A 26,289-nucleotide genomic window follows, 5' to 3' on the forward strand; every position below is an offset into this window, starting at 1 on the left:
TTTGAAATAGATAAGAGATTTGAAGAAAGATTGGGAACATGCAAGACAAATTTTAGTGAGAGGTCTTTGCTTAGGTCAACCACTACCTTCCCAGAGATGGTAGAGAGAGAACCATCAGCAGCCCTCATTTTATCTTGGCCAGACATTAAATGATAGGAAGAAGATAGAGAAGACATGTGTGTCATGTGGTCAGTTGCACCGGAATCAATAATCCAAGCGGCAGGATCAATAGAACTAGTTGCACTAAAGGCAGAGACAATACCTGATCTGGCAAGGGAGGAGGATGGAAGAGAATTGGTCCTTAGACGGGCTAGGGCTTGGCTAAGTACCTCTACCTCATTGGCAGTAAAACCCAAGGACCCGGTTTGAGGGGAATTAGAAGTTTGTCCCATGGAAGAGGAAGTAACTGTAGATGAGTGTTTTGAACCATCATCACTTTGACCCGTAGCCAAATTCACACTTGCAGATTGACCCTTCAGATGCTTCTTATCTTTCCTCAATGCAGCTGGGTTCAGATGCGGATGGAGAACCTAACATGTCTCTTTCACATGCCTTTCCCCTCCACAGTGGGTGCATTTCAGATGTCTCTTGTCAGAGTACCTGTTTCCCCTTTGATTTGTAGAGATTAGGGCCGAATGCTCCACAGACTGTTTAGCTAGTTTTGTTTGAGTATCAACTTGCATTTCTTTTCTTCTCACCTCTTCATTCCTCACAAGGTAGTAAACATGATGTAAGTCTGGCATTTCATCCCTTCCCAGAATTTAGGATCTTATGCTCTCATATATAGGATCTAGGCCAGCCAGAAACTTAAATGCTCTACCCTCTTCAATTTGTTTGTCATGCTTTTCTTTGTCTCCGGCACTCTCCCATTCAATAATAAGGTGGTGATCTAACTCTTCCCATAGTCCTTCTAGTGTAGCAAAATATGTTGCAACACTCATATCTCCTTGCCCCAAGGCAGCAATGTCTTGATTCAGTTTGTAAACTCTGGCATTATTCTTTTTCTGCCCATAGGTTTTAGAAACCTTTTCCCATATCTTGGCAGCCGTGGAGAAATGTTGAACAGTCCTAACTATTCTTGGAGTCATTGAGGCAAGTAGCTAGGACATAACTGTAGCATTCTCTTTGCGCCAAGCTGCATATTCAGCACTCCCCACTTCTGGTTCCTTCTTCTGCCCGTCCAAGTAACCAGTGAGTTCATGGGATGTGATGAAAAGCATGGCTGAGACAGACCATTCCATGAAGTTGTACTCATCCAACAACACACTTGTGATCTGTAGGCTGTGCAGATTTGGATTCTCCAGATTAGGAGACCTCCCACGAACCCTAACATCTCTAGAAGACACTTCCCCGGATATGGAAGACATCTTCACTTACTTGTAAATGTCAAGACTGTAAGCGCAATATATAGAGAACTGTTTCACACTTACGGAACTTGCTGCACTGTAAACTCAGTCCTGAGAACCAGACACAGAGCTGAAACACCGAGCACTACACTGCACACTGTGCCCCACTTACTGCTGCCACAGATTATACTCTGTTGTGCTCCCTTCTGCTATGTTCTAAATACTGCTGCCACAGCCTGCAACTTGCTGTGTTGGCTTCTACTGTGTGCTAAGCACTGCTATCGCAGGTTATAACTTCACCCACGAATAGTTCTAGGACTGCTGAGATCAGTCTTTCCGCCTAGATCTGTTCTACACAGATCTATCTTAGCCGAATGGCTACAGTCTGCTGTACTGCGTCTATTAGGGCATCAGCCTCTGGGTCTAACTCCCCTTGGGCCCTACAACCAAGCGAAACCCTACATGTAGGTCTAGCTGTGTTCTATGACCAACCCTAGGGTTTCTTTGCAGCAACCAACAAGAAAGATTGGAGAGTTACCTGCGAGTAGAAGAAGATGCGGCTGCTGTAACCAGTCAAAAGATCAGTGCTCTGATACCATTTTTGCTGAAATAGGGCTGTCGAATGAGAGAAGAAGAGGAAGAAGAAGAAGAGAAGAAATGAAATGGGCGGCAGAATAATGCTCAGCCAGCCCTAATCTATTATATATAAGGACATTACATAGTGTTACATAAATAGACAAGAATGCCCCTGATTAGTGATGGGACACCAAGTCAAAATAAACTCTAAATAAGATTAGGCCCAGTAACTAAGGCCCAATAACTAATGACTTAAGACCCAACAAAGATAAACATACAAATTAAGACAGCCGAACCAACAGTTTGTATTAAATCCATGCTAACTGTGTGGCACAAATACCTTTATCATTGTAGGCTTTTAATCTCCCAGTGTTATGACATAATGAGGTGCCTTTCTCCATGCAAAATCTGATAGGTTCTTTTTTATTTTGGATAGTGTTATTAATGTTTTAATGTTATTTTGCTACCGTAGGTTGCATTTTATTCTAAACCTGCATGTTTTGTCCAATAAAATAACTCATTTATTAATGGTCTAACAAATTATGTAGGCTCGCTTGTTGGAAAGGACTCCATCGATGAGTGATCTGAATGAAGTCGTTTATGGACAGGTACAGTGAACTAATTCCGGCATGATGTTTGTTGTTTTCCCTTTGTTTGGCTAGATTAAAATAGCTTGTTAGCTATGTAATATATAATTCTACAAGTAATATATTTCTTGCATCCTGTTTACAATTTTCCAAAAAGCATACTGCTTTTAAAGCCTTTGCTGTTGCTTTCTTCTTAAAGGAGATTGGTGTTAATCCTTTGCAAGAACAACTTACTAATATAAATAGTCTTTTTTTAATCAGTAAATGTTCAGCTTTTCTGATCAGAAAAGTGAGAATTTTATTCAATTAATATAATTAAAATAGAGTTACATCAGAAAGCGTGCAGACAATTCAACAGAAAATGTAATATTAAAGCCCAAAAAAGCTGTTGCCTTTGAACTCCCTGTTTGGCTAGAGAATCAGCCATTCCATTTGCAGTTCTCCTGACCAATGTGAATGAGGCATTAAGTTCCCTTGCTATGCTTACTATCTTCCTTAATGGATGTCTGTAGTTCCAAGGAACATTACTGCTTGAATCGGTCCAAGATATCACTGTTTTTGAGTCCCCTTCTATCTCCAAGTTCTTAAGATCAGCTTGCTTGGCAATCTTTAGCCCTTGCAGCAGGGATAACAGTTCACACCACCAATGCCTGCCATACCTGGGTTTCCTATAGAGCTCCCATCAAAGTTCAACTTTAACTTGCTAGGGCATGGGGGCTTCCATTCCATCACTTTTCTTTCCTTCTTCTCAGCAGTATGTGCCACTTCATTCTAGGCTCTTACAATATTAGTAATTGAGATATTTTGAAAGAGCTGGAGTGATTTTATTTCCTTCACAATAACCTCTTTTGGCCTATGCTTCTCACTGAAGATTATTGCCATTCCTTTCCCCCCATAACCTCCATGTGTGCTGAATGCTGTGTTCAAAGTAGAGAAGTGAAGAAGAAAACCACTGGTATGCTGGAAAATGTCGAACTGTACTGTTCAGTCGACCAGCAATGATTTATATTTGAATGAAGTACAATGGTACAAGAATTTACTGGAATGCCCCTGATTAGTGATGGGACACCCAGTTAACTTAAAACATTAAACAGGCTTAGGCCCATTAACCCAGGCCTAGATACAGGATAATTTAACTTAAGTATGGGCTAATAAGACTCTTATCAGCCGAACACTCATACAAAGAGGCTTCATTCTAACATTCTAACACTCCCCCTCAAGCTAAGCATGGATATCAATCATGTTTAGCTTGCCAAGTAGGTCTCTAAACTTTGTTGCTGTCAGTCCTTTAGTCAATACATCTGCAATTTGCATCTCAGATGGTGTATATGATACACAAAGTTCTCCTGAAACAATTCTCTCTCTGACAAAGTGTCGGTCAATTTCAATATGTTTTGTTAGGTCATGCTGCACGGGATTGTTAGCTACGTTGATAGCTGCTTTATTATCACAATACAGCCTGAGAGGGCCCCCAACCTTAATACCAAGCTCGTTAAGAAGAGTTCTGAGCCATAAGAGTTCAGCAACCCCGTGTGCCATAGCTCGATATTCTGCTTCTGCATTTGATCTAGCCACCACATTCTGCTTCTTACTGCGCCATGTGACCAGGTTCCCTCCTAAGAATGTACAGTAACCTGAGGTTGATTTCTTGTCTCCAATAGAACCAGCCCAATCTGCATCAGTATATGCTTCAATTTCAAGTTTGTTTCTTTTCCTGAATAGGATTCCTTTCCCTGGGCAAGTCTTTAAGTACCTGAGAATTCTTTCCACTGCTCTCATATGAGGGGTCTTTGGCGAGTGCATGAATTGACTGACAACATGCACTGCATAAGCAATATCTGGCCGAGTAAGGGATAAGTATATCAACTTTCCTACCAATTTTTGGTACCTCTCTTTATCATAGTATTCCTCACCCATTGATTCTTGTAGTCCGTGGTTCGGTTCTGTTGGGGTGTTTGCTGGCCTACATCCCATCATGCCTGTTTCCTGTAGGAGATCTAACACATATTTCCGCTAACATATGTAGATTCCTTCTCTTGATCTAGCAACTTCAATCCCAAGAAAATATCTCAGATTTCCTAGGTTTTTGATCTCAAATTCTGAAGCTAAGAACTCTTTCAGCCTCTTCATCTCTTCCAAGTCATTTCCGGTGATCACCATGTCATCCACATAAACAATGAGTGCTGTAAGTTTGTCATCCTGTCTCCTTGTAAACATTGTGTGATCTGCACTATTTTAAGTGTACCCCACTTTCTTCATAACCATACAAAGTCTCTCAAACCATGCCCGGGGAGACTGCTTCAAACCATATAATGCTTTCCTTAGTTTACATACCTTCTTTCCAACATCATAGCCTGGTGGGGGTTCTATGAATACCTCTTCACGAAGATCACCATTTAGGAAGGCATTCTTCACATCTAGCTGATGAAGTTCCCAAGATAAATTTGCTGCTAGTGATAGTAGGACCCGGATTGTGTTGAGCTTTGCTACTGGGGCAAAGGTTTCTTTGTGTTCAATTCCTTTCTTTTGTGTAAATCCCTTTGCCACAAGTCTTGCCTTATACCTTTCGATTGACCTATCTTCTCTGTGCTTTACTATGAATACCCACTTACACCCAATAGTGCCTTTCCCCTCTAGTAGGTCAACCATTTCTCACGTTCTTGCTTTCATTAGGGCTTTCATCTCTTCATTCATGGCTTCTTTCCACCTTGGATCAGATGCTGCCTCTGAGTACCTGGAAGGAACACGAATAGAGGAAAGAGCAGACACAAAGGAGTGATAGGCAGGAGATAAGTGCAAGTAAGAAACCAATTCAGCTATGGGATGGCGGGTAGTACAAGAACGAATAGGCTTACGGAGAGCAATAGGAAGATCCAAATCTGAAGTGTGAGGGTCAGAATTACCTTGGATTGTAGAGACAGATTGATCTGAGTTCAATTGGTTGTAATCATGAGATTGAGGGCCCTTCTTTCTTCTGCTGTATGTAAGTATCTCTTTCTCTTGCTTGCTGGAGCCTTCAGGAGCATTTGCTGTATCAAGGGATGTAACTAGCACAGTGGGAGCCTCACTAGATTGACCCGAAATGTCACAGCTAGGAATAGTGGAAGGTGATGAAAGGGGAACAAAAAGGAAAGGAGAATCTTCTTCCACCCCATTTGTCTCCCCTTGAAGAGGATTCTGAGAAGACTGGAAATATGGTTGAGACTAAAAAAAAAAACTACATCTCTAGTGACATACTTTCTCTTGGAGACAGGATCATAACACTTGTACCCCTTTTGTGTAGGAGAGTACCCAGAAATATCCCTTTTTAGCCTTGGGATCCAGCTTGGTTTTCTTTGGATCCTTCACATGTATGAAGCATGTACAACCAAAAACCCGTGGGGGGAGAGGAAATTCTGGAAGAGTGGGACACAAAACAGAGAAAGGGGTCTTCATACCCAATACTTGAGATGGCATCCGATTTATCAGGTATGATGCAGTGAGTATAGCTTGAGACCAATATTGCATGGGCACTTTGTGCTGGAAGAGTAGAGCTCGAGCTGTCTCCAAGAGGTGCCTGTTCTTGCGCTCAGCCCCCATTTTGCTGAGGGGTGTTAGCACAAGAAAATTGGTGTAACATGCCTGCATCTTCCATGAATGAGTTCAAAGATCTTTCAAAGTATTTAGCCGCATTGTCTGACCGGAATTGCTTAATCTTCTTGTCAAATTGTGTTTCAATCATCTTGCAAAAGGCCATAGTTATCCGTGGCACTTCATCTCATCCTTTTAACAGATAAATCCATGTACACCGAGAATAATGATCAATAAAACTGATAAAGTAACGAAAGCCATCAATGGAGACAATGGGTGAAGGACCCCAAACATCAGAATGCACTAAATCAAAAGGAGCTCGAATTTCATTACTAGAAGTTGGATACACACTTCTACATTGTTTTGACATCTGACACACATCACAAATTAGACTCTGACTTGGAATTCCCTTAAACAATTCGGGTAACAACATTGCTAAAGAAGAAAAAGACACATGACCTAGCCTAGCATGCCACAGGTGCAGCCTAGCTATTGACTCCACACTTTTTGGACTAGTAGTAGCAGAAGCTTGTAAGGCTGAGCTGATGTCTGCATCAAAATAGTAGAGGACCCCATACTCACGACCACTCCCAATCGTTCTCCTCGTCAATCTGTCCTGAAAGACACAATGAGAAGGAAAGAAGGTTATACTGCAGTTCAAATTTTTTGTAAGTTTTGAAACAGACAAAAGATTTGAGGTAAGAGTAGGAACATGTAGGACAGATTTAAGAGAGAGGCCCTTGCTTAGGTCAACCACCCCCTTTCCAGAGGTGGTGAAGAGAGACCCATCAGCCACTCTCAACTTATCCTACCCAGACAACAAATGGTATGAAGAGAATAAGGACATATGTGTCATATGATCAGTTGCTCCGGAATCAATCACCCATGAGGAGGAATCAATGGAACTAGTTCCACTGAAGGCAGAGACTGTACCTGATTTGGCATGAGGGGTGGAAGCTAAAGGGTTATTCTTCAGACGGGCTAATGCCCGACTGAGAATCTCTACCTCACTAGCCGAGAAGCCCAAGGTACTTGGTCCAGAGGAGTCGGTGACCTGCCCTGTGATGGAAGAGGACACTGTTGGAGTTTTCTGTGACTTGTCACTGCTGTTGTTGGTGGGAAGATTCCCACTTGCTGTATGCCCCTTATGTTGTCTTTTGTCCTTTTTCAAAGCAGCTGGCTTCAGATGAGGATACAAGACCCAATATTTTTCTTTGTGTGTTTCTCACCACCACAATGAGTACACTTGAGGGACTTCTTGTCTGGAAGTCTATTTCCCTTAGTGGAGACTAGGGTTGAATGTTCTCCAGATAGTTCTGTTGACTGTGTCTGAGAGTCAACTTGCATCTCCTTTCTCCTTACTTCTTCATTCCTCACCAGGTATTTGACATGGTGAATCTCGGGTAATTCATCTCTCCCTAGAATCTGTGACCTTATACCTTCATATACTGGGTCTAGTCCAGCCAGAAACTTGAAGGCCCTGCTCTCCTCAATCTGCTTGTCATGCCTCTCCTTATCCCTGGCATTTTCCCAATCCAAAATCAAGTGATGGTCAAGCACTTCCCAGAGGCCTTCCAATGTTGCAAAGTATGTTGCTACGGACATCTCTCCTTGCCTTAGGGCTGCAATGTCCTGGTTCAGCCTGTAGATTCTAGCATTGTTCTTTTTCTGGCCGTATGTCTTGGATACTTTCTCCCAAATCTTAGCAGCTGTAGGGAAATGATGAACAGTTCTGGCCACCCAAGGAGTCATGGAGGCCAGCAACCAAGACATGACTGTGGCATTTTCCTTGCGCCACACGGTGTATTCAAAACTGCCAACATCTGGTTCTTTCTTGTCTCCATCCAAATAGCCTATGAGTTCACGAGAGGTAATGAACAGCTTTTCTGAGACAGACCACTCTCTGAAGTTATATTCATCCAACAATACATTAGTGATTTGCAAACTGTGCAGATTAGGGTTTTCCAGGTTGGGTGACCTTGCGGCAGGTCTGATATCCCTGGGGGAAACTTCTCCGGATAGTGAAGACATGCTGACTTCAGTCTTAACTGGTCAAAGAGTTCAGTGCTGGGCAATCTAGAGCTGACAGCCCCCTAGGTAACTTCACTTAAGCTGAAGGAGCTCGGGTACAGCAGTGGTGAGGGGTTTCGGACTGATAACCAACCTAAACTTGGAGCTGTTTACCACTTTGCTGTGCTGGTGTTGCTGGGGCTTCGAAGCTGCTGTTGTAGGGAAGCTCTCCCCCTTTCGGCTAGGGCTAGGACTGTAGAAATCAGTCCTCAACTAGGTCTGTCCTATACAGACCTCACTTAGTAGCCAAATAGCTACTATCTTGCTGAAGAAGCTAGTAGGATATCCACTTCTGGGCCTTACCTCCCTTGAGCCCTACAACCAAGGGAAACCCTAGGTTCGAATCTACCTTGTTCTCTTACAACCCTGTTTTTTTCAGCAAGCCAGAGAAGAAGAAGAAGTGAGAAAAGAGCAGCAAAAGAAGAGAGTAGAAGCTGGTCTGCCGACTGAAACCCTAGGTTCGAATCAGCTCTGATACCATGTGTGCTGAATGCTGTGTTCAAAGTAGAGAAGTGAAGAAGAAAACCACTGGTATGCTGGAAAATGTCGAACTACTGTTCAGTCGACCAGCAATGATTTATATTTGAATGAAGTACAATGGTACAAGAATTTACTGGAATGCCCCTGATTAGTGGCGGGACACCCAGTTAACTTAAAACATTAAACAGGCTTAGGCCCATTAACCCAGGCCCAGATACAGGATAATTTAGCTTAAGTATGGGCTAATAAGACTCTTATCAGCCGAACACTCATACAAAGAGACTTCATTCTAACATTCTAACACTCCACACCACCACCGCCCTTGCTGATTTCCACATAACCCTTCCTCTTTTTGTTGGATGCCTTAGGAAGTTTGGATCGAAGAGGCTTACTACATCTTGGGGAGCACTCCACCTGCAACCAAAGAGAGAGCATAGAGATTCCCAAACAAAAAAGACAAAGGGGCAATGGATCAATAAATGGGGTAGGGATTCACCATTAGCAAAGCAAAGGATGCACATATGAGGGGAGAGGCATTTATTAGGCCTCCTTTTTTAAAGCATGTTGCAAGTATTTATCTTCCCAAGAAACACCTCCTAACACAGAGCTTGAATTTTTGGTGGAACAGGCTTGCTCCAAATCTCTTTTATCGGAAAATTCTCACCCCCATCAGCAGGAGCTTGTACAAGGGTATTGAAGAAAGGAACACAAGTAAAGGTTCCATCAGAAGAAGCAAACAATACTCTAGTGTCCTCCAAAGGTGGATTGGAGAAAACTGACTTAAGAGTATCAAGCAAGCAAATAAGAGACTCACAACATTCATTATCCCTTAAACCCCTTCTTAAACCAAAATCCCAATTCAGTCCAGAGTGAGAAAAGGTGACAAAATTTGAGATGGGTTGTAACTTGTAGTTTGAGATTGAATATAAATCAGTGAATAGGGAGCAAAAAGGAGTATCACCCAGCCAAATATCTTCCCAAAAAAGCACCCTAGAGCCACAACCCACATCAAATCTTATGAGATTAAGAAAGATAGGATATACCTCTTGTATTTCTTTCCATGGAGCGCTTGAGGAAGATGTGGGGGCTATCTTTGCATCCCAGCCATTGTTCATCAGCCTGTGAGTGCTTTCTATCACCTTGTGCCACTGCCCGTCTCTTTCCAATGGGAATCTCCAGTGCCACTTTCCTAACAAAGAAGTATTCCTGTGAACTAGGTTCCTCAATCCTAAGCCTCCCTTTTCATTTGTTTTGCTGACTTGTTCCTACTTTGCCTGATGATCCCTCTTTTCCTCCCAAATTCCCTGAGAAAATCCCTCATAAGTTTTTCTAGATGTCCAACCACTCCAACTAGGATTCTAAAAGTTGAATGGAAATAGACTAGTAGATTTGCTAGAGTTTCTCTAATTAGTGTTATTCTCCCAACCATGGACAAATAATTCATCTTCCAGAGTGTCGACTTCCTTGTGAACCTCTCCACCACTGGCTTCCAAAAATCTTTTGGTCTTGGATTTCCTCCCAACAGTAGCCCTAAGCACTCTAATGGCCATTATTTGACTTCACATCCCAAAATCTCAACTAGCTCTCTCAAACTTTCATCTCCCATGTTAATCCCTGCTATACAACTTTTTCCCCAATTAACCTTCAATTTGGAGACTGATATAAGAGCCTTTCCACAAGTCTTTGGAATTGCTTCACATCTTTTACTATTTCCCCATGGTAGTCACCCAACCTATGGTTTGGATCAATGGGAGAGTTAGCTAGCTTTACTCCTACCTTTCCTAAATCTTGCAATAGATCTAGGATGTATTTCCTCTATTAAATGAAGATCCCCTTTTATGAGTGAGCAACTTCAATTCCATAGAAATACAGTAAAGGACCTAGCTTTCACTTCAAACTGAGTGGCTAAGAACTCCTTCAACTATTGAATTTCAATCTTCCAATGACTAGAATATCATCAACATATACTATCGGGGCTACACTTTTACCTTACCCCCTCTTCACAAATAATGTATGATCAAACTGGAATTGCTCGAATCTTATTTGCTACACAACTAAATAAAACCTGCTAAACCAAGCCCTTGGAGATTGTTTTAGGCCATACAATGACTTTTTTAGCTTGCAAACGTTTTGCTCACTGCCTTGGGCACGGAAACCATAGGGTTGAACCATTTACACATCTTCTTCAAGATCACCATTCAAGAAGGCTTTTTTGATATCCATTGATGAAGATCCCAATCAAGATTAGCAACTAATGAGAGGAGAATTCTAATTGAGTTCATCTTGTTTATTGGGGGAAATGTCTATATAATCAACTCAGTACACCTAAGTAAACTCCTTTGCCACTAACTGGGCTTTATACCTTTCTCCTATGCCGTCAGCCTTGTGCTTCATCGTAAACACTCACTAAAATCTTATTATTTCTGTTCCTTCAAGAAGATCCACCAATTCCAATGTACCATTTTATGTAATGCATTGATCTCTTCATTACATTTGTCCATTTAGGTACTGATAGAGCCTCTACTACATTCTTAGGGATTGGAACATTGTTAATGAGAGAAAGAAAGACATTTAAAGAAGGTGGGATGAACTCATCTTTTCTACTGGTGTAAAGCTCTCCAGGTAATCATTACCATAGACGTGTGTATAACCTTTTGCAACCAACCTTGCCTTGTACCTTTCTATATTGCTATCAACACTGTACTTCATAGTGAACACCCATCTACATCCAACTATCTCTTTGCTTGTAGGAAGGTCAACTATCTCTCATGTCTAGTTCTTAACTGAAGCCTCCATTTCTTCTTGCATAGCTGTACTCCACTTAGGTTTAGTGAGAGCCTCACTGACATTCCTGGGTACAAACACAAAATCTAGGGAAGAAAGGAAGGTATGGTAGGAAGGTGATAGGGCACTATAGGAAAGATGGTGTGAGATGCAATGGACTGTACAATTTCTCTTTCCCTTGCGGAGTGCAATGGGATCGGCTACAACATCAGTGTTAGGTACAAAAACATCACCACTGGGGTTATGGGAATAAAAGGCACATGCTCAAGGGAAATACTTGGATTTGTATCAGCTGAACCTAGAATCTCAGATGGACTAGTGGAGAGTGGTGTAGGTTTTTCTACTGGAGCATGTGTGGAGTCAATCCTTTTCTTGCATTGGTGTTGAAAAAACTATGAGGCCGGTCGTCGTGGATCAAGCAGTGAGACAGAAGCTGCTGATGGTGGAATTGATGGACTAGATGAAGGAAGAGGAATAGGCTGTGAGTTCTTGGAACTGTATTAGCTTAACCTAGAACCTCAGATGGACTAACGGAGAGTGGTGCAGGTTTTTCTACTGGAGCATGTGTGGAGTCAACCCTCTTCTTGGATTGGTGTTGAAAATACTTTGAGGCTGGTTGTAGTGGATCAAGCAGTGGGACTGGAGCTGCTGATGGTGGAACAATAGGTGGAACTGATGGAATGATGGTGTAGCATGCCTGCATCCTCCATGAACAGGTTCAAGGATCTTTGAAAATATTCAACAGCATTGTCTGAACGAAATTGCTTAATCTTCTTGTCGAATTGAGTTTCAATCATTTTACAAAATGCCATGGTTATCCGTGGCACTTCATCACGTCCTTGAATTCCATTACTAGAAATTCCATTAGAATGGGCCAAATCAAAAGGACCTTGAATTCCATTACTAGAAATTGGATAAAGAGTTCTACATTGTTTTGACAACTGACACACTTCACAAACTAAACTTTGACTTGAAATACCCTTGAATAATTTAGGAAACAACCCTTGCAATGACGAAAAAGGTAAATGACCTAGCCTAGCATGCCACAAGTGTAACCTAGCTATTGACTCCTCATTATTCTGACTACTGGCAGCAGATGATTGTAAGGCCGAACTGATGTCTGCATCAAAATAGTAGAGACCTCCACACTCATGACCGCTCCCAATCGTTCTCTTTGTCAGTCTGTCTTGAAAGACACAATGAGTAGGAAAGAAAGTTATGCTACAGTTTAAATTCTTGGTAAGCTTCGAAACAGATAGGAGATTGGAAGTAAGATTGGGAACATGTAGAACAGATTTACGAGAGGCCCTTGCTTAGGTCAACCCCCCTTCCCAAAGATGGTGGAGAGAAAACCATCAACAACTCTCATTTTATCTTGGCCAGACATCAAATGATATGAAGAAAATAAAAAGGACATGTGTGTCATGTGGTCAGTTGCACCGAAATCAATAATCCAAGAGGTAGACTCTATAGAACTAGTTGCACTATAAGCAGAGACAATACCTGATCTGGCAAGAGAGGTGGAAGCAAGGGAATTAGTCCTTAGTCGGGTTAAGGCCCGGCTAAGGACCTCTACCTCATCAGCAGTGAAATCTAAGGACCCAGATGTGTGGGAATTAGCAGTCTGTCCCATGGGAGGAGGTGTAACTTTAGCTGTGTTCTTCGAGCTCTCACCACTGTGACCAGTAACGAGGTTCCCACTTGTTGTTTGATTCCTCTAAGGCTTCTTGTCTTTCCTTAACGCAGCTGGTTTCAGATGAGGATAATGGACCCAACAAGTCTCTTTTACATGCCTTTCTCCTCCACAATGAGTGCACTTAAGATGCCTCTTGTCCGAGTGCTTGCTCCCTTTTTGGTTTGAAGAAATCAAGGCTGAATGTTCAACAGGTTGTATTTGAGTGTCAACTTGCATCTCTTTCCTCCTAACCTCTTCATTCCTTACTAGATAGTAGACATGGTGTAAATCTGGCATTTCATCCCTTCCCAAAATTTGAGACCTTATGCTCTCATACATTGGGTCTAAGCCCGGCAGGAACTTAAAGGCTCTACCTTCTTCAATTTGTTTATCATGCCTCTCCTTGTCTCTTATATTCTCCCAACCAAGAATAAGACGATGATCAAGTTCTTCCCATAGTCCTTCTAGGGTTGCAAAATAAGTTGCAACTGTCATATCTCCTTGTCTCAATGCAGCAATGTCTTGGTTTAGCGTATAGATTCTTGCATTGTTCTTTTTCTGTCCATAAGTTTTAGACATTTTCTCCCAAATCTTAGCAGCAGTGGGAAAGTGTTGAACAGTCCTGGCCACTCTTGGAGTCATCGAAGCAAGCAGCCAGGACATAACAATAGCATTTTCCTTACGCCATATTGTGTACTCCACACTACCCACTTCAGGTTCCTGCTTCTATCCATCTAAATAACCCGTAAGTTCCAAAGAAGTAATGAAGAGCATGGCTGAAACAGACCATTCTCTGAAGTTATATTCATCCAACAATACACTGGTGATCTGCAAGCTGTGCAGATTTGGGTTTTCCAGATTAGAAGACCTCCCACCAGTTCTATTATCCCTAGAAGACACTTCTCCCGATGTTGAAGACATCTCCTTCCTCTTACAGTGATCACAATTGAAAACGCAGTACAAAGAACACGATTTCAGACTTACCGAAGCTGTTACTAGTCTGAGAACCCCTCGTAACAGGTCTGAAACCAAGAATAATCCACCCCTGTACTGTTCTGAACACTTTTGGACTAGGCTTTGACTTCTACTGTCGTAGCTGTAGCCAAGGGCATTACCACTTTGGCACCTTCAGTGGTCGAACCTAGACTGTGACCATCCTTACGATCTGTACTAGGACTGTCTAACTCAGTCCTTCCACCTAGATCTGTTCCACACAGATCTCTCTTAGCTGCTAAATGGGTATTACCTACTGCAGGGTTTCTAGTAGGGCATCAACTTCTGGAACAAACTCTAGCAATGGGAATATGACAACCATTTGTTGTAGAGACTCTGTCTCTACCAGAGCACAGTTGGTAAGAATTGAAAAGGGTAGATATATTGGTCATGTGCTCAGATGCTCGAGTCTATAATCCAAGGAGGTCCCTCCTTAACTGAGGTGGATGCATAATTTACAACCACATATGAACTACCTATATAAGCAAAGGGGGTAGTGTGATTGGCTCCTGCACTTCACTACCCGTTTGAAGAACTAGAACCGGCTGAATCCTTCTTGCTCATAAGTTGTCCAACTCCTGCACTCCTCACCTTGTGCCTTGCGTCTCGGGTGCAAATTAGCCTTTACACCTTTTTTGCGCCTTGCACTTTTAAAACACTGTCTAAGTGATCTCTCTATTGTCGAAGTGTTTTCAACATGGAGAAATACATAGCAAGTGGTCTATCTCCCTATTTTGTATTAATCACCTGATTACTTAACTAATAGTTTCTAGGTGCATTTTTTTTTCCAATGTGAGGTAACATAGAATTACACAACCGGGAACATTGCCATGTATTTCTCCTGTACCCATCGAGGGGAATCTGTATCAGGTTTCTTCTCCTCCCCAATGATGTACTCCAGTTTCCCACGAGCACCAATGGCCATCTTGGCTGATTGTATCCATTCTAAATAATTTGTACCATAGAATTTTACTGTGGTAATAATTCCAAACCCCAAAGAGTTACTAGTACCTCCTACACCCACACTCATGTTACCGGTGGACTTTTGCTTAGTATTCCAACTCTCCTTTTCAACTTCAAACAATTCAAAAACAAAAAATAACTAGGTAGAATGCCTCCAATATCAAATCGATCTCACATACAAGGGTAACAGACCTTTCCAAAAGAAGAAAAACCTATTTGGAGAGAAATCCCTCTTCTCGCACCTTCTACCACCAGAGAGAAAGTGAATCGATCACTCTAGAAGGCTCAGAAACTACTAGAAACCAAACCACCCCTATATAAAACCTAGAGAAGTCCATAAAGGTCCAAACACCCAATATTAGATAAAAAATGAAGAGTCCAACTTGACTAAGACTTTTCCCTGCACTCCAGTGCTTCCTAATTTTGATGCCAAAACACAGATCATCCTCTTGATGACTGGAACCCACTAAAAAAATCCCAGAACTGGGCAATCTGAAGTAGATTGATTAGCCCTTTATTTCCTCATGCAATTGTCTGATCTAGGACTGTATGCCAGAACTCCAAGAAACCGTAGTCTTGCTCTGATACCACTAAGTAGAAAACTGGCTGAATCAAAGAATCTGTAAAGAAAAAAGATATATCTCGAGGAAGAAGAGAAAGAGAAGAGAAGAGATTAAGAAAGACAGAGAGAGCAAATCATTTCTGGCCGCCCTCCCACTAGTATTTATAATTTTAAATAAAAGAAGGCTACAATGACTAATATGCCCTTATAGAGTGGCTAACACGTAAAACTGCATAAAAACTTGAAAGAACCACTCAAAAGGGACCCAACAAGTGTGCTGTGGTCCTCAATTCCTATCTAAACAAATAATAAACAAAAACAACTACTAAATATGCACAAATCTGCCCAAAAACCTCAACACCTCTTTTATCATTTCATAAAATATCATTCTATATTTTCACATATTTCAGTGTTTTCACCATGCCCATACTTTTTGTAATGCTTTTATGTGACATTTCTAACATGTTTTCTATATTTGGAGTACTGAAGTTTCCACCAACACCAACATTTTAAACCTTGATTGTATAGATATAGTGATTACTCCTTGTATATCTTGATATACATATTTATTGACAATGAATGTCAACAAGGTTAAAAGATTGTGCTGATGACATGCTTCAGCCTTGAAATTGTGCCTGAGGATCTCGTACACAACGAATTGATTAGTTTATGTCTTTCCCTCTTTTTTAGAACTTGATCCATGAATGGGGCCTTGCACTCTCTTTTCTTCAACCATGTTGCTTCAATGCATATTAAAATGTTGTTATTAAATATTTTTAGTGGGTTTTCATGACAGTTAATTACCATTTTCTTTGTTCACTGACATTCGATTTCAGTTATTTTCATTTCATATTCCATCTGAAATTTTCTTTTGACATTGTGTTTGCAGAATTATGGAATTCTTTATATTTGTTTTTATCCTCCTAGTAAAAGAGAAGCTTGTGTGGTTATTATTATATCTTTTTTGCAGGAGCATCTCAACAAAGATGATTTAGCATTTATTTTTTCTCTCAAGGTAAGTCTTATGCATATTTTCTTATTTATTTTTTATGCAGTTTTCTTCTTGATAGAGTATGATGATGTCTAGCAGCACCAAGTGTTCTCTAATTATTTTGTATGTTCACAAATTCAGTTATAGTTTCATGTGTTTGTCATCATTATAGGACATTAATACCTACGTTTTAAAACTCAAGTGCAATGCAACTATAGCACAAGGAGTTCCTATAACCTGAAGCACAAGTGTGGCATCAGCTTTGAAAAACAAAAATAATAAAGTACTTAATATATATGTCTATTTTGAAAATTGTTATTGTATCGTAATATTTTAAGATTATTTCTATTTTTTACAAACTTGTCAAAAAATTAAATATAGAAATGTTAAAAGGCTAAATATATAGAGATGAGTGTTCTACCCTATTTTTAAGTCATATCTATCATATATGTACCTAAAACAATAGAATTTACTATTGAACAGACTGTTAACATCAATATGTTCGCCCAACCAGCTAGGGTTTATTGGCCATATTTCAAAATTTTTTCCAGTCCACATCCAAGAATCAAATTCTCCTATGATTGATCCAGCATTGGGTTGAACCAGATTTGGTTTTCAAATAAAATGAGTGTGCCTGATATGGAGACCACAGAGTGCAACTCACAGAATGGTGGTTCATGCCTAAAATTCAAGATCAAATGGCAAAAAAAAAAAAAAAAAAAAATCAAGTTCAAATTGTCCTCCCAACTGAAGATGGTGTAGTTGATGTGAAGAGGTTGATCTTGCAACTAGTTTCAACTGAATTCCTTCTCCAAACAACTTGGATTTTTGCAGATGTAAAACCACTTTAATTTCCGATTTTTTGCAGAAGAAAACACAATAGAAACAAAGAGAAACAAGGCTTCTCAAGGCTAGGTCGACCTAGGGTTTTTGGGTAGTAGTGGTCGACCTCTACCCCTTGTCTCTTATGTTAAGATCCCAATCCTAATGTGATTAGGACTATCCAAATCTGATATGATTTAATCCTCTAGTCACTTAAGTCTAAGTGATCCGTGGTTTCAACTACCCTATGAAGCCCAAGGATAATGGATTGATGTAAGATAAAGCCCATAAGATGTCCCTGTAAATGGTCTTTTGCTCGTAACTTCTCAACCCTAAATGATCAAACACTATTCATAGGGAAGGTCATCTTCCCAGACTACTGAATGGAGTGTCACACCCTCTGTTCAGATGGACCCAGGGTTAAACCTCTTGCAAACCTTTTTCATAAAATAACATATGATAAATATAAATACATTTGCAAAGAGATTTCAGAAACAGTTGAATCCATTACAGACAATTTTAGGTTTCCACCAATCCCGAACTCTGGGTTCTGCTTCATCTCATTTCAAGATTTCCCCATTAACCAAACGAAAATCCAAAAACAATGATTTTAGTTCCGATAGACCTAACTGCAATCAGTCCCAAGCTAGTCGACCCAAAAACTAGGGTTTCACTGCACCCAAGTACTTGGAAGAAATGGGAGAACTGCAGCTGCTCTTACCAGTGCTTCCTAAACAATCTCTAACTTCAACCGGTCTCTTCTAGGGATCAAAATAGACCTCCCAAGATTTGATCTCCACTTTAATACGGTCTTCTTGACCCGTAACAGTGGTTTAAAAGGTGTGGGAGGCATACTCCTGGAGGCGCATCTCTAGGTGAGGCGTGCACCTCATACGCTTTTTTCATGAGGTGTGCTATAGGCGTATGCCTCATGCACCACATGCACACCTCATATAAAAATACAAAAAAAAAAAAAAACAAAAGGAAAGGAAAAGAAAGGGAAGGGAAGGGAAGAAAAGATTTTTTTAATAAATAGTGCTATGCATCTTCATTCTTCTTAATATAAAAGATTTTTTTTATTAAAAATAAAGAAAAATGAGATCCTCTTCATCCTCCCTCCTCATGCACACCTCATATAAAAATACAAAAACAAAAGGAAAGGGAAAGAAAGGGAAGGGAAGGGAAGAAAAGATTTTTTTAATAAATAGTGCTATGAATCTTCATTCTTCTTAATATAAAAGATTTTTTTATTAAAAATAAAGAAAAATGAGATCCTTCCTCTTCCTCCTCCTTCCTCCTCATCCCTTTCCTCTTAGGGAGGCTTATGCCTCCTTGTGTTTGGAAGGCTTATGCCTCTTACGTTTTGAACTACACCTCACACCTCTAGGTAGTGGAACGCCTCACATCATGCCTCTGCATTTTAAGACATTGCTCGTAAATGGAAAGCTCTCTTGTCGGCTAGGGTTTTGGGCAAAAATCAGCAGCCATAGTTTCTTGGCATTCTATAGTCGGTTTCTATCTCTCCAAAGCCTCTACCAACTAGGCACAAATGGCTGAAAAACAATCAGCAACTTATTTCTCCATACACTCTTCTAGTCGAAGGGTGTATGGCATAATTGTCAAGGTGCCTAGGCGACTATAGGGTGCCCAGTCTCCTTGGCGCCTAGGCGATGGAATTTGAAAGTATAAAATAAAGATCCCTAACCCTTTTTAAGCTACTGTTTTAGTTTTATATACTGACCAACATACCGTATACTGGTTATTAGCAATAAATTCATTCAAATAAAACATAAAATTCCATCATATACATCATACCTGTTTCAGGCCAACAAAAAAATGAGGAATGTAGCAAAAAAAAAGAGAGAAAATAAAGGGACAGAGCCCCTGTTTCATCCCAAAATAAAGCATTATTAAAAAATAATGCAAAAAAACTCAGGAAAGTTTCAGAAAGTTGGGGCGCAGCCCCTGTTGAAGAAGAAGAAACAGGGGGCGGAACCCCTGTTTCGTTTCCAAAAGTTTTTTTTTTTCAAATTAGAAAATAAAATACTGGAGTACGAGGTTGATTTGAGAAAGGAGGGAGGAGGAGGAGGCTGAAGAGGTAGAGCCCCTGTTTCATCCCAAAAAATTAAGGATAAAAAAGGACCACAGAACAATTGGACAGAAGAAGAAGAAGTAGAAACTTACCGGGAGGTGTTGGATGACTTGGACTGAGTCCTCAGTTTCTCTTCTCAGTCTCGGTTCAGAACTCAAACCCAAAGAAACTTTGGTAGCTTTAGTAAAGAAAGATTTATCTTTATAAAAAAAGTTATAACATACAACAGGATGTATTCTAATAAAATAAAACCAACCAATAAAATGATACAATATATATAAAGGCATTCAAAAAATGATATAATGTGTATATGTGTGAGCGCCTAATACAAAAAACACTTGGCGTTGGGCGAGGCGACTTCTAAAAATCGCCTAGTCGCTTGGGTGCCCACCTAGGTGTCACCTTGACAACTATGGTGTATGGGATTAAGAAAAAAGAGAAAAAAAGGAGGGGTGCTATGATACCAAGATGTGATTCAGTTCAATAGAATCAGAAAATAAATTTCAAATTATAGAGAGAAAAGAGAGAAATAGAAGAGAAACAGTAGTGAAGAAGAGGAAGAAGATGAAGAAGAAGGGAGGAGGAGTAGATGGTTCAATATCTTCTCTCCTTACTCTAGTCCACTAATCTTTTATTAATCTAATCTTGACAGAAACAATTACAATACTGCCTTGATTTTAAACTTGTAATTTTGGTCAAATAACAATTTTGTCTAGCAGCAAATGTAAGATTTTCTAAATAGTAATTAGGTTCCTTTATAATTCTGTCTTTATTGACAACTTATGCCACACAAAAAATAGGAAATTGTTGAATGGATCTTGCTTCTATATTGGTACTTTATTTATCTATTTATTTTTCTTCCATATCTTGGCAGTCTTTATTCCTATCATTCTCCCCAAGTCAAAAACAAAAATTGGGAAAAAAACTCATCCTGATGTTTTGAGGTGTTGTAGGATCCTTATTTACTAAAAACAAAACATAAACAGTGAAGGCCCAAGCCCACATCATTATGTCTCACAACAAAAAATTCATCCTTTTGGATCAAATGTGTCAGCCCTTGATATTACAATTAAATAATAAAAATTAAAAAAATATAAAAACACAAAAATTACAAAAACAAATTGTAGAAAACATTTGGACACATCTCTAATATCATATATTCATCATATTAAACAAAGATAAGTGTGATAAATAAGAATTATTTTTATACACTGAAATATAAACAAATGTAGAAAAATTTGGAAACATATTGTTACTGTCATCATAATCTATCTAAAATTGGCACATGTGAAGGATGTGCACGTTTTCTGGTCTTGATATTAAAGACTCTTGGAATTTACAACATGATCTATAAATAGTAAGGGTTTGGATTCAACTTAGTATTAAATCCTTCTAAAAATGTTTATTGCTTATTGTTCAAATCATATATTTTGATATGTTAACCTTACAATTTATAAGAATAATTTATTTAAATCAAATTGATTGGGGCTCAATTCTGCATCTTATTGTTTCCTTTCTTTCATTTTTTCATCGGGCTCTTGTTTTAAAAGCACTTGGACATAAAACACTTTTTTTTTGGTTATTTAAATCTATTGGAAGATCTTTTGAGTATACTTTCCATCAATTTATTGGCTAAAAGTCATTTATGTGGATAAACTGACTTTGAAGTTGAATTTGATTATGTTATCTACAAGTGGCAAACTTGGTAGGAGAAGTGACTTATAGAATGGATGGATTGAAAAATGGGGTAACATTGTTTTTTTTGGCACTTTAGGTATTCTTACCTGTTTTGTCATTTAACCATTTTCTTTTAATGGCATAAACATGCCTTTCAAGGTAGCAATCGGATTTTCCCCTTTAATGAAGGCTTTACCTAAAGAATACGACTCAATGGAACAACATTACAAAACAATCTTTGTCGTGATAAAATTTTGGAAAGTGCACCCAGCCAATTTGATTGTACAACAGATGTCTGCTTGAAATTGATCTGAACTGCCTTCTAGGAGTATACATTCTTATATTTTTGTATTTATTGTTTTACATTTCTTCTGAAGTTGTCTATGTTTCTTTGATCAGGTGGCAGACAGTGCAACACTTTATGGTGTTTGCTTACATGTACAGGAAATTGTTCAGAGGCCACCTGGTATTTTAGGTGGCACTTCACCTATTTCTCAATCGTCTGGCCGGGGGAGCCGCTTTCTGGTTTCTGCACCTCGTTGCTATTGTGTGCTTACTAGAATTCCTTTCTTTGAGTTACATTATGAGATGTTGAACAGGTTGGCAGTAATTTTACAAATATTCTACCATGATCTATTGGTTAATGGATTTTGTTTCTAAGAGAAACTGGCATTTCTTTTCCTTTTGCTTTTCATGTGTACAGTATCATTGCCCAAGAGCGTCTGGATAGAATAACCCAATTTGTTAGTGAAGTGACTCTCAGCGATAGTTTCCTCTCAGGGATTAAAATACAGGATCAGATGAATGAGAACAATGACTCCCCTAACAGGGACTGTTACAGTGATTGGATGGATTCAGCAATACCTCTTGACAATGCAGTAGCCCTTAGTGCAGCTGCAGTAGGCCTTATTTCAGATGACAGAATCCCTTCTTTTTCCTCAAGGTTGTCAGAACCTCAATCTCCTGAAAGTGGTTACACTAGTGAACAATATTTTGATGATTATGCACCTGAGACTTCAGAAGCACTGTCCGAAAGCTTCGAAAGGATGAATGGAAATTATGAAAATGGGCAAATGTTGCCAGATATTAGTTCATTTTTCTGCTCTAAGAGCCGTAAATTAGAGCGTGTTGAGAGTTCTGAATCCTTATTAAGCTGGTAGATTTTCTTCTTCTTCTTTTGCCCTAGTTTGATTGCTTGGTTTTAATTAGTTTACTGGTTTTATCATTGAAACTTATGAGTAGATAGATATTGTTATTTTTTATCGTAGTCTATATAAATCTTCTGTGGCATTTGTCTTCTTTTGCCCTAGTTTGCTTGCTCTTTCATTCTTTCTCTGAAAGAAGTTGAGTTAATATTTTGTCAGCTTTTGGCAGTTCAGTAATATCAGAAGATGAAGATGATGAAGTTGGGAATGATATTATAATAGAATGGGCTAAGGTTATTTCTTCCTCAATGTTATTTTCGTGAAGTTGTTTTCTGTTTCATCATATTTTATTAATAATTCTTATGGTGTTTGAGACAGGAGCACAAAAACAAATTGCTACAGATAATTTGCAGTTATCAAGATCTTTCTGTTCCAGCACGAGGGAATGAAATAATTTTTGAACCACTTGAACATCTACAGGCTATAAAATATAGCCGACCTCCAATTTCTTCCCTTGAATTATGCGGAAATTATACTGATATACAGGGTTTAGTAGAGACTGATGAGGTAATTAATGTTGCTAGGATCTGTTTTCCTTTTTCTTCATCATTAGTTTCATCTGATCCAGGTATATCTAAACAAGGTTAATGCAAGGTTAGCTGCTGCTGAGGAAGCTCTTGCACTATCAATTTGGACTACTGCAACTGTTTGCCGAGTTCTATCTCTTGAAAGTGTAATGTCTTTTGCAATGCACCTTATCTTAGACACATGTTTCTTGTATCTTTTTTGTAGTAAGGACGTATGATATGTACTGTATCTTTCAGGTTTTAGCATTGTTTTCAGGAGTTCTACTGGAAAAGCAAATAGTAGTTGTATGCCCCAATTTGGTAAGTTAATTTTAGAATGGAGATCTTTCATGTCCAGAAAGTGTTTTATGGTTTCTTATGAATTTTGAACATCATAGAAAAGAACACAAAAGAAGTTTTCTTCCAATTGATTCTCCTATTTGAATTTCATTTTGCAGGGAGTCCTCTCAGCCACTGTATTGTCACTAATTCCCATGATTCGTCCATTTGAATGGCAGAGTTTATTACTACCAGTAAGTTCAATATCATGAAGCAGGCAGTGTCTTTCTTAAACTATTGTAGCCAGAACGTTTTTGTGAGAATTATGACTATTTTTAATGATATTGCAGTCGAATGTCAAAAATATTTATATAGAATATCAAAATTTTGGGCTTTTCATAGCGGTCTCGATGTTATTGTGTAATGTTCAATGATGTGGAACTCTTTGAAACCATCTCTCTAGTATAAGTATTTTATAAATTTACAATCTTTTTTAGGTTTGGAAGAAATTTGGAAGTCTACCTAAGAGTTGTTTGGTGGGTTAAATTTAGAGGAGTCCTTTGTGTGAAGATAGAGATTTAGATGTAAAATGGGAGAGTGGCTGTTGAAATACTTGAGGCTACCTTTGGATGGTGATCAAGTAACTAATAATTTTTGGTATCTAGTGGTTGACAATGTAGAGAGACTAGGCTGAATGGGCCCTGGTATCTTTCTTGTAGTATGTTATTTATTTATTTGTTAGCTAATTTCCCTATCTTTATGGGCCTGTTATTTCTTTTTGTTAGTTCTCTTTATGTTACTGCCTAGCTGGCCACCCACTTAAGGGCATACTTGTAATTAACCTAAGATTGAAGTTTAACAAAAGGATTAGAGAAGGGAGGGAAGAGATATTTGAACTCTTCTTCTTCTTCCTCTTCTTTTCTTCATCTTCTTCCTTTGTGCTGCTGTTCTCTATTTTTTCCTTCTTCTATTCCCTCTAAATTTTACCAAGTTTATATCAGTTTTTCAGGACTGATTTACATCTTGGTATCATAGCAGGTTTCTTCTTCTTTCTTTTTTTTTTTTTTTTTTTCTCTTTTCCCATACACCCTTCGATTAAGAGTGTGTATGGAGAGATAGGTTCTCTATAATTCAGAGGACCTTTTGCCTAGTTGGTAGAGGGTTTGGAGAGTGCCTTTTGACTTCTAAAAGAGGGTGGTTCAGTTTTGGAAGAGATTGGGAAGCTTTAGTAGGAGCGGCTGCATCTTCTCTCTTTCTCCTTGATAGCTAGGCATAGTGAAACCCTAGTTTTCAAGCATCTGGGTGCTGGTTTCACTTCAAGTAAGTTTATAAAGATCAAATTTCTGGTTTTTTGATTTTCATTTGATTAATGGAGCAATACGGAAGTGAGTTCAAGCAGGTTCCGGTTTCCGGGCTTGGCTCGGTAGATTCTGTTTGACAGATGTGACCACAATTAAGCTAGGTGGAACCAATTATCTTGCTTGGGCACAGTCTATAAGGATTTATGTCTGTAGTGGAGGAAAATTAGGGTATCTCACAAGCAGTAAGGTGAAACCCGAAGAGACAAACCTTGAATTTGAGAAATGGATGCAGGAGAACTATGCAATGGTAGGATGGTTGGTCAACTCTATGCAGCCTCATATCAGTCAACACTATCTCTGGATGTCCTCGGCCAAGGAGATCTGGGACAGTGTCACTGAAACCTATTCACAAAGGTTGAATGTGGCTAGAATCTACAAGTTGAAAAGTGATGTGAAGAACCTAAGATAGGGGGAGAAGTGTGTGGCAATCTACTATTCTATGCTGAAATTGTTATGGCAGGAAATTGATGTTATGGAGACAGTTGTATGGGAGGATATGAAGGATACAAAAACTTTTAGGAAGTTGGTGGAACGAAACAAGTCTTTGAGTTTCTTATTGGACTCAACCCTGAGTTTGACATCATTAGGCAGAATATTTTTGGCCAAAGATGAGGTTACTCTTGCCCAGGCATATGCTATGATAAGCAGTGAGGAGAGTAGGTGGCAGGTTCAGTTACAGAGTCCACCTACGGAACAATTTGCACATGCTGGAATAAAGCCGAATGGGTCCAACTGAGACGAAGCTGGTATGTGAATATTGCAAGAAGCCGAGGCATACTAAGGACACTTGTTGGAAGCTTCATCTTGATCTTCTACCTCACCGGTTTAAGCTTCATCTTGATCTTCTACCTGACCGGTTGGCAGCAATGAAGGCAGACTTTGAAAAGTATGGAAGGTTGATCACTTAGGTATTCATGCTTCTACAAACCATGCTTAAGTTTCAGGTAATCATAAAATCCCTTGGATCATAGATTCTGGTGCATCAGGCCATATGACCAGCTTGTCTAATATTTTTTGTTCATACTGCCTTCTCTCTAGTAGAGGAAATCTCCCTTGCTGATGGGTTTCTTTCTCCCATTTCTAGGAAGGGGTATATTAAGACCTCTGACACTCTTTATTTATCCTCTGTCCTTCATGTCCCTAAATTTAATACAAATCCTTTATTTGTTAGCAGCTTAACTAAATCCATGAACTGTAATATAACCTTCTTTCCCACTCATTGTGTTTTTTAGGACTTGCAATCTCAGAGGTTGATTGGGAGTGGTCATGAGGCGAATGAAATATACTTGCTGGATACACCTGATAGTGTTCTTGGACCACCTCATGGAGTTGCCATGGAGTTAGTTTTGTCAGAGTCTATTGACAGTCATTTTATATCACTTTCGGTTTGGTCATTTGTCTTTTTTTGCTTTGAGTCATTTTTTCCTAGATATGTTTAAGGGATTGTCTTTATCAAGTCTTCATTGTGAGTCGTATGAACTAGCAAAGCATTGTAGACAATCTTATTCAATAAGCAATAAAAGATTTATTTTTCTTTTTCATATTGTTCACTCTGATGTGTGGGGGCCATATCATTTGCCTGCTATGGGGGGTTACAAGTACTTTATCCTTTTTATTGATGATTACTCCCGTTACACTTGGATTTATCTCATGAAATCTCGGGATGAATTACCAACTATTGTGCAAAAATTTCATGAACTCATTCGTACCTAGTTTAACACACGGATCAAAATATTTGTTCTGATAATAC

General features: G+C 39.3%; 1 protein-coding gene across 10 annotated transcripts in view; it reads left to right on the top strand.

Moving 5' to 3' along the window:
- Nucleotides 1-26,289, top strand: part of LOC148878641 (DENN (AEX-3) domain-containing protein) — a 167,624-nt gene that overhangs the window by 52,714 nt on the left and 88,621 nt on the right. For all 10 annotated transcript variants that reach the window (XR_016103269.1, XR_016103270.1, XM_088957786.1 and 7 more), the window contains exons 5-13: nucleotides 2,471-2,530; nucleotides 16,577-16,621; nucleotides 21,588-21,787; nucleotides 21,892-22,344; nucleotides 22,563-22,626; nucleotides 22,712-22,900; nucleotides 22,977-23,066; nucleotides 23,158-23,220; nucleotides 23,358-23,432. Coding sequence is in view for 8 of the 10 variants with exons in the window: in XM_088957786.1 (XP_088813912.1) it covers nucleotides 2,471-2,530; nucleotides 16,577-16,621; nucleotides 21,588-21,787; nucleotides 21,892-22,344; nucleotides 22,563-22,626; nucleotides 22,712-22,900; nucleotides 22,977-23,066; nucleotides 23,158-23,220; nucleotides 23,358-23,432 (1,239 nt within the window). In the remaining 2 variants the exon portion in view is untranslated. The remainder of the gene's footprint in view (nucleotides 1-2,470; nucleotides 2,531-16,576; nucleotides 16,622-21,587; nucleotides 21,788-21,891; nucleotides 22,345-22,562; nucleotides 22,627-22,711; nucleotides 22,901-22,976; nucleotides 23,067-23,157; nucleotides 23,221-23,357; nucleotides 23,433-26,289) is intronic.

The sequence above is a fragment of the Nelumbo lutea genome, chromosome 1, assembly GCF_056320005.1.
Source record: "Nelumbo lutea isolate HS-2025 chromosome 1, American lotus-T2T, whole genome shotgun sequence".
In the NCBI taxonomy this organism is placed as follows: domain Eukaryota; kingdom Viridiplantae; phylum Streptophyta; class Magnoliopsida; order Proteales; family Nelumbonaceae; genus Nelumbo; species Nelumbo lutea.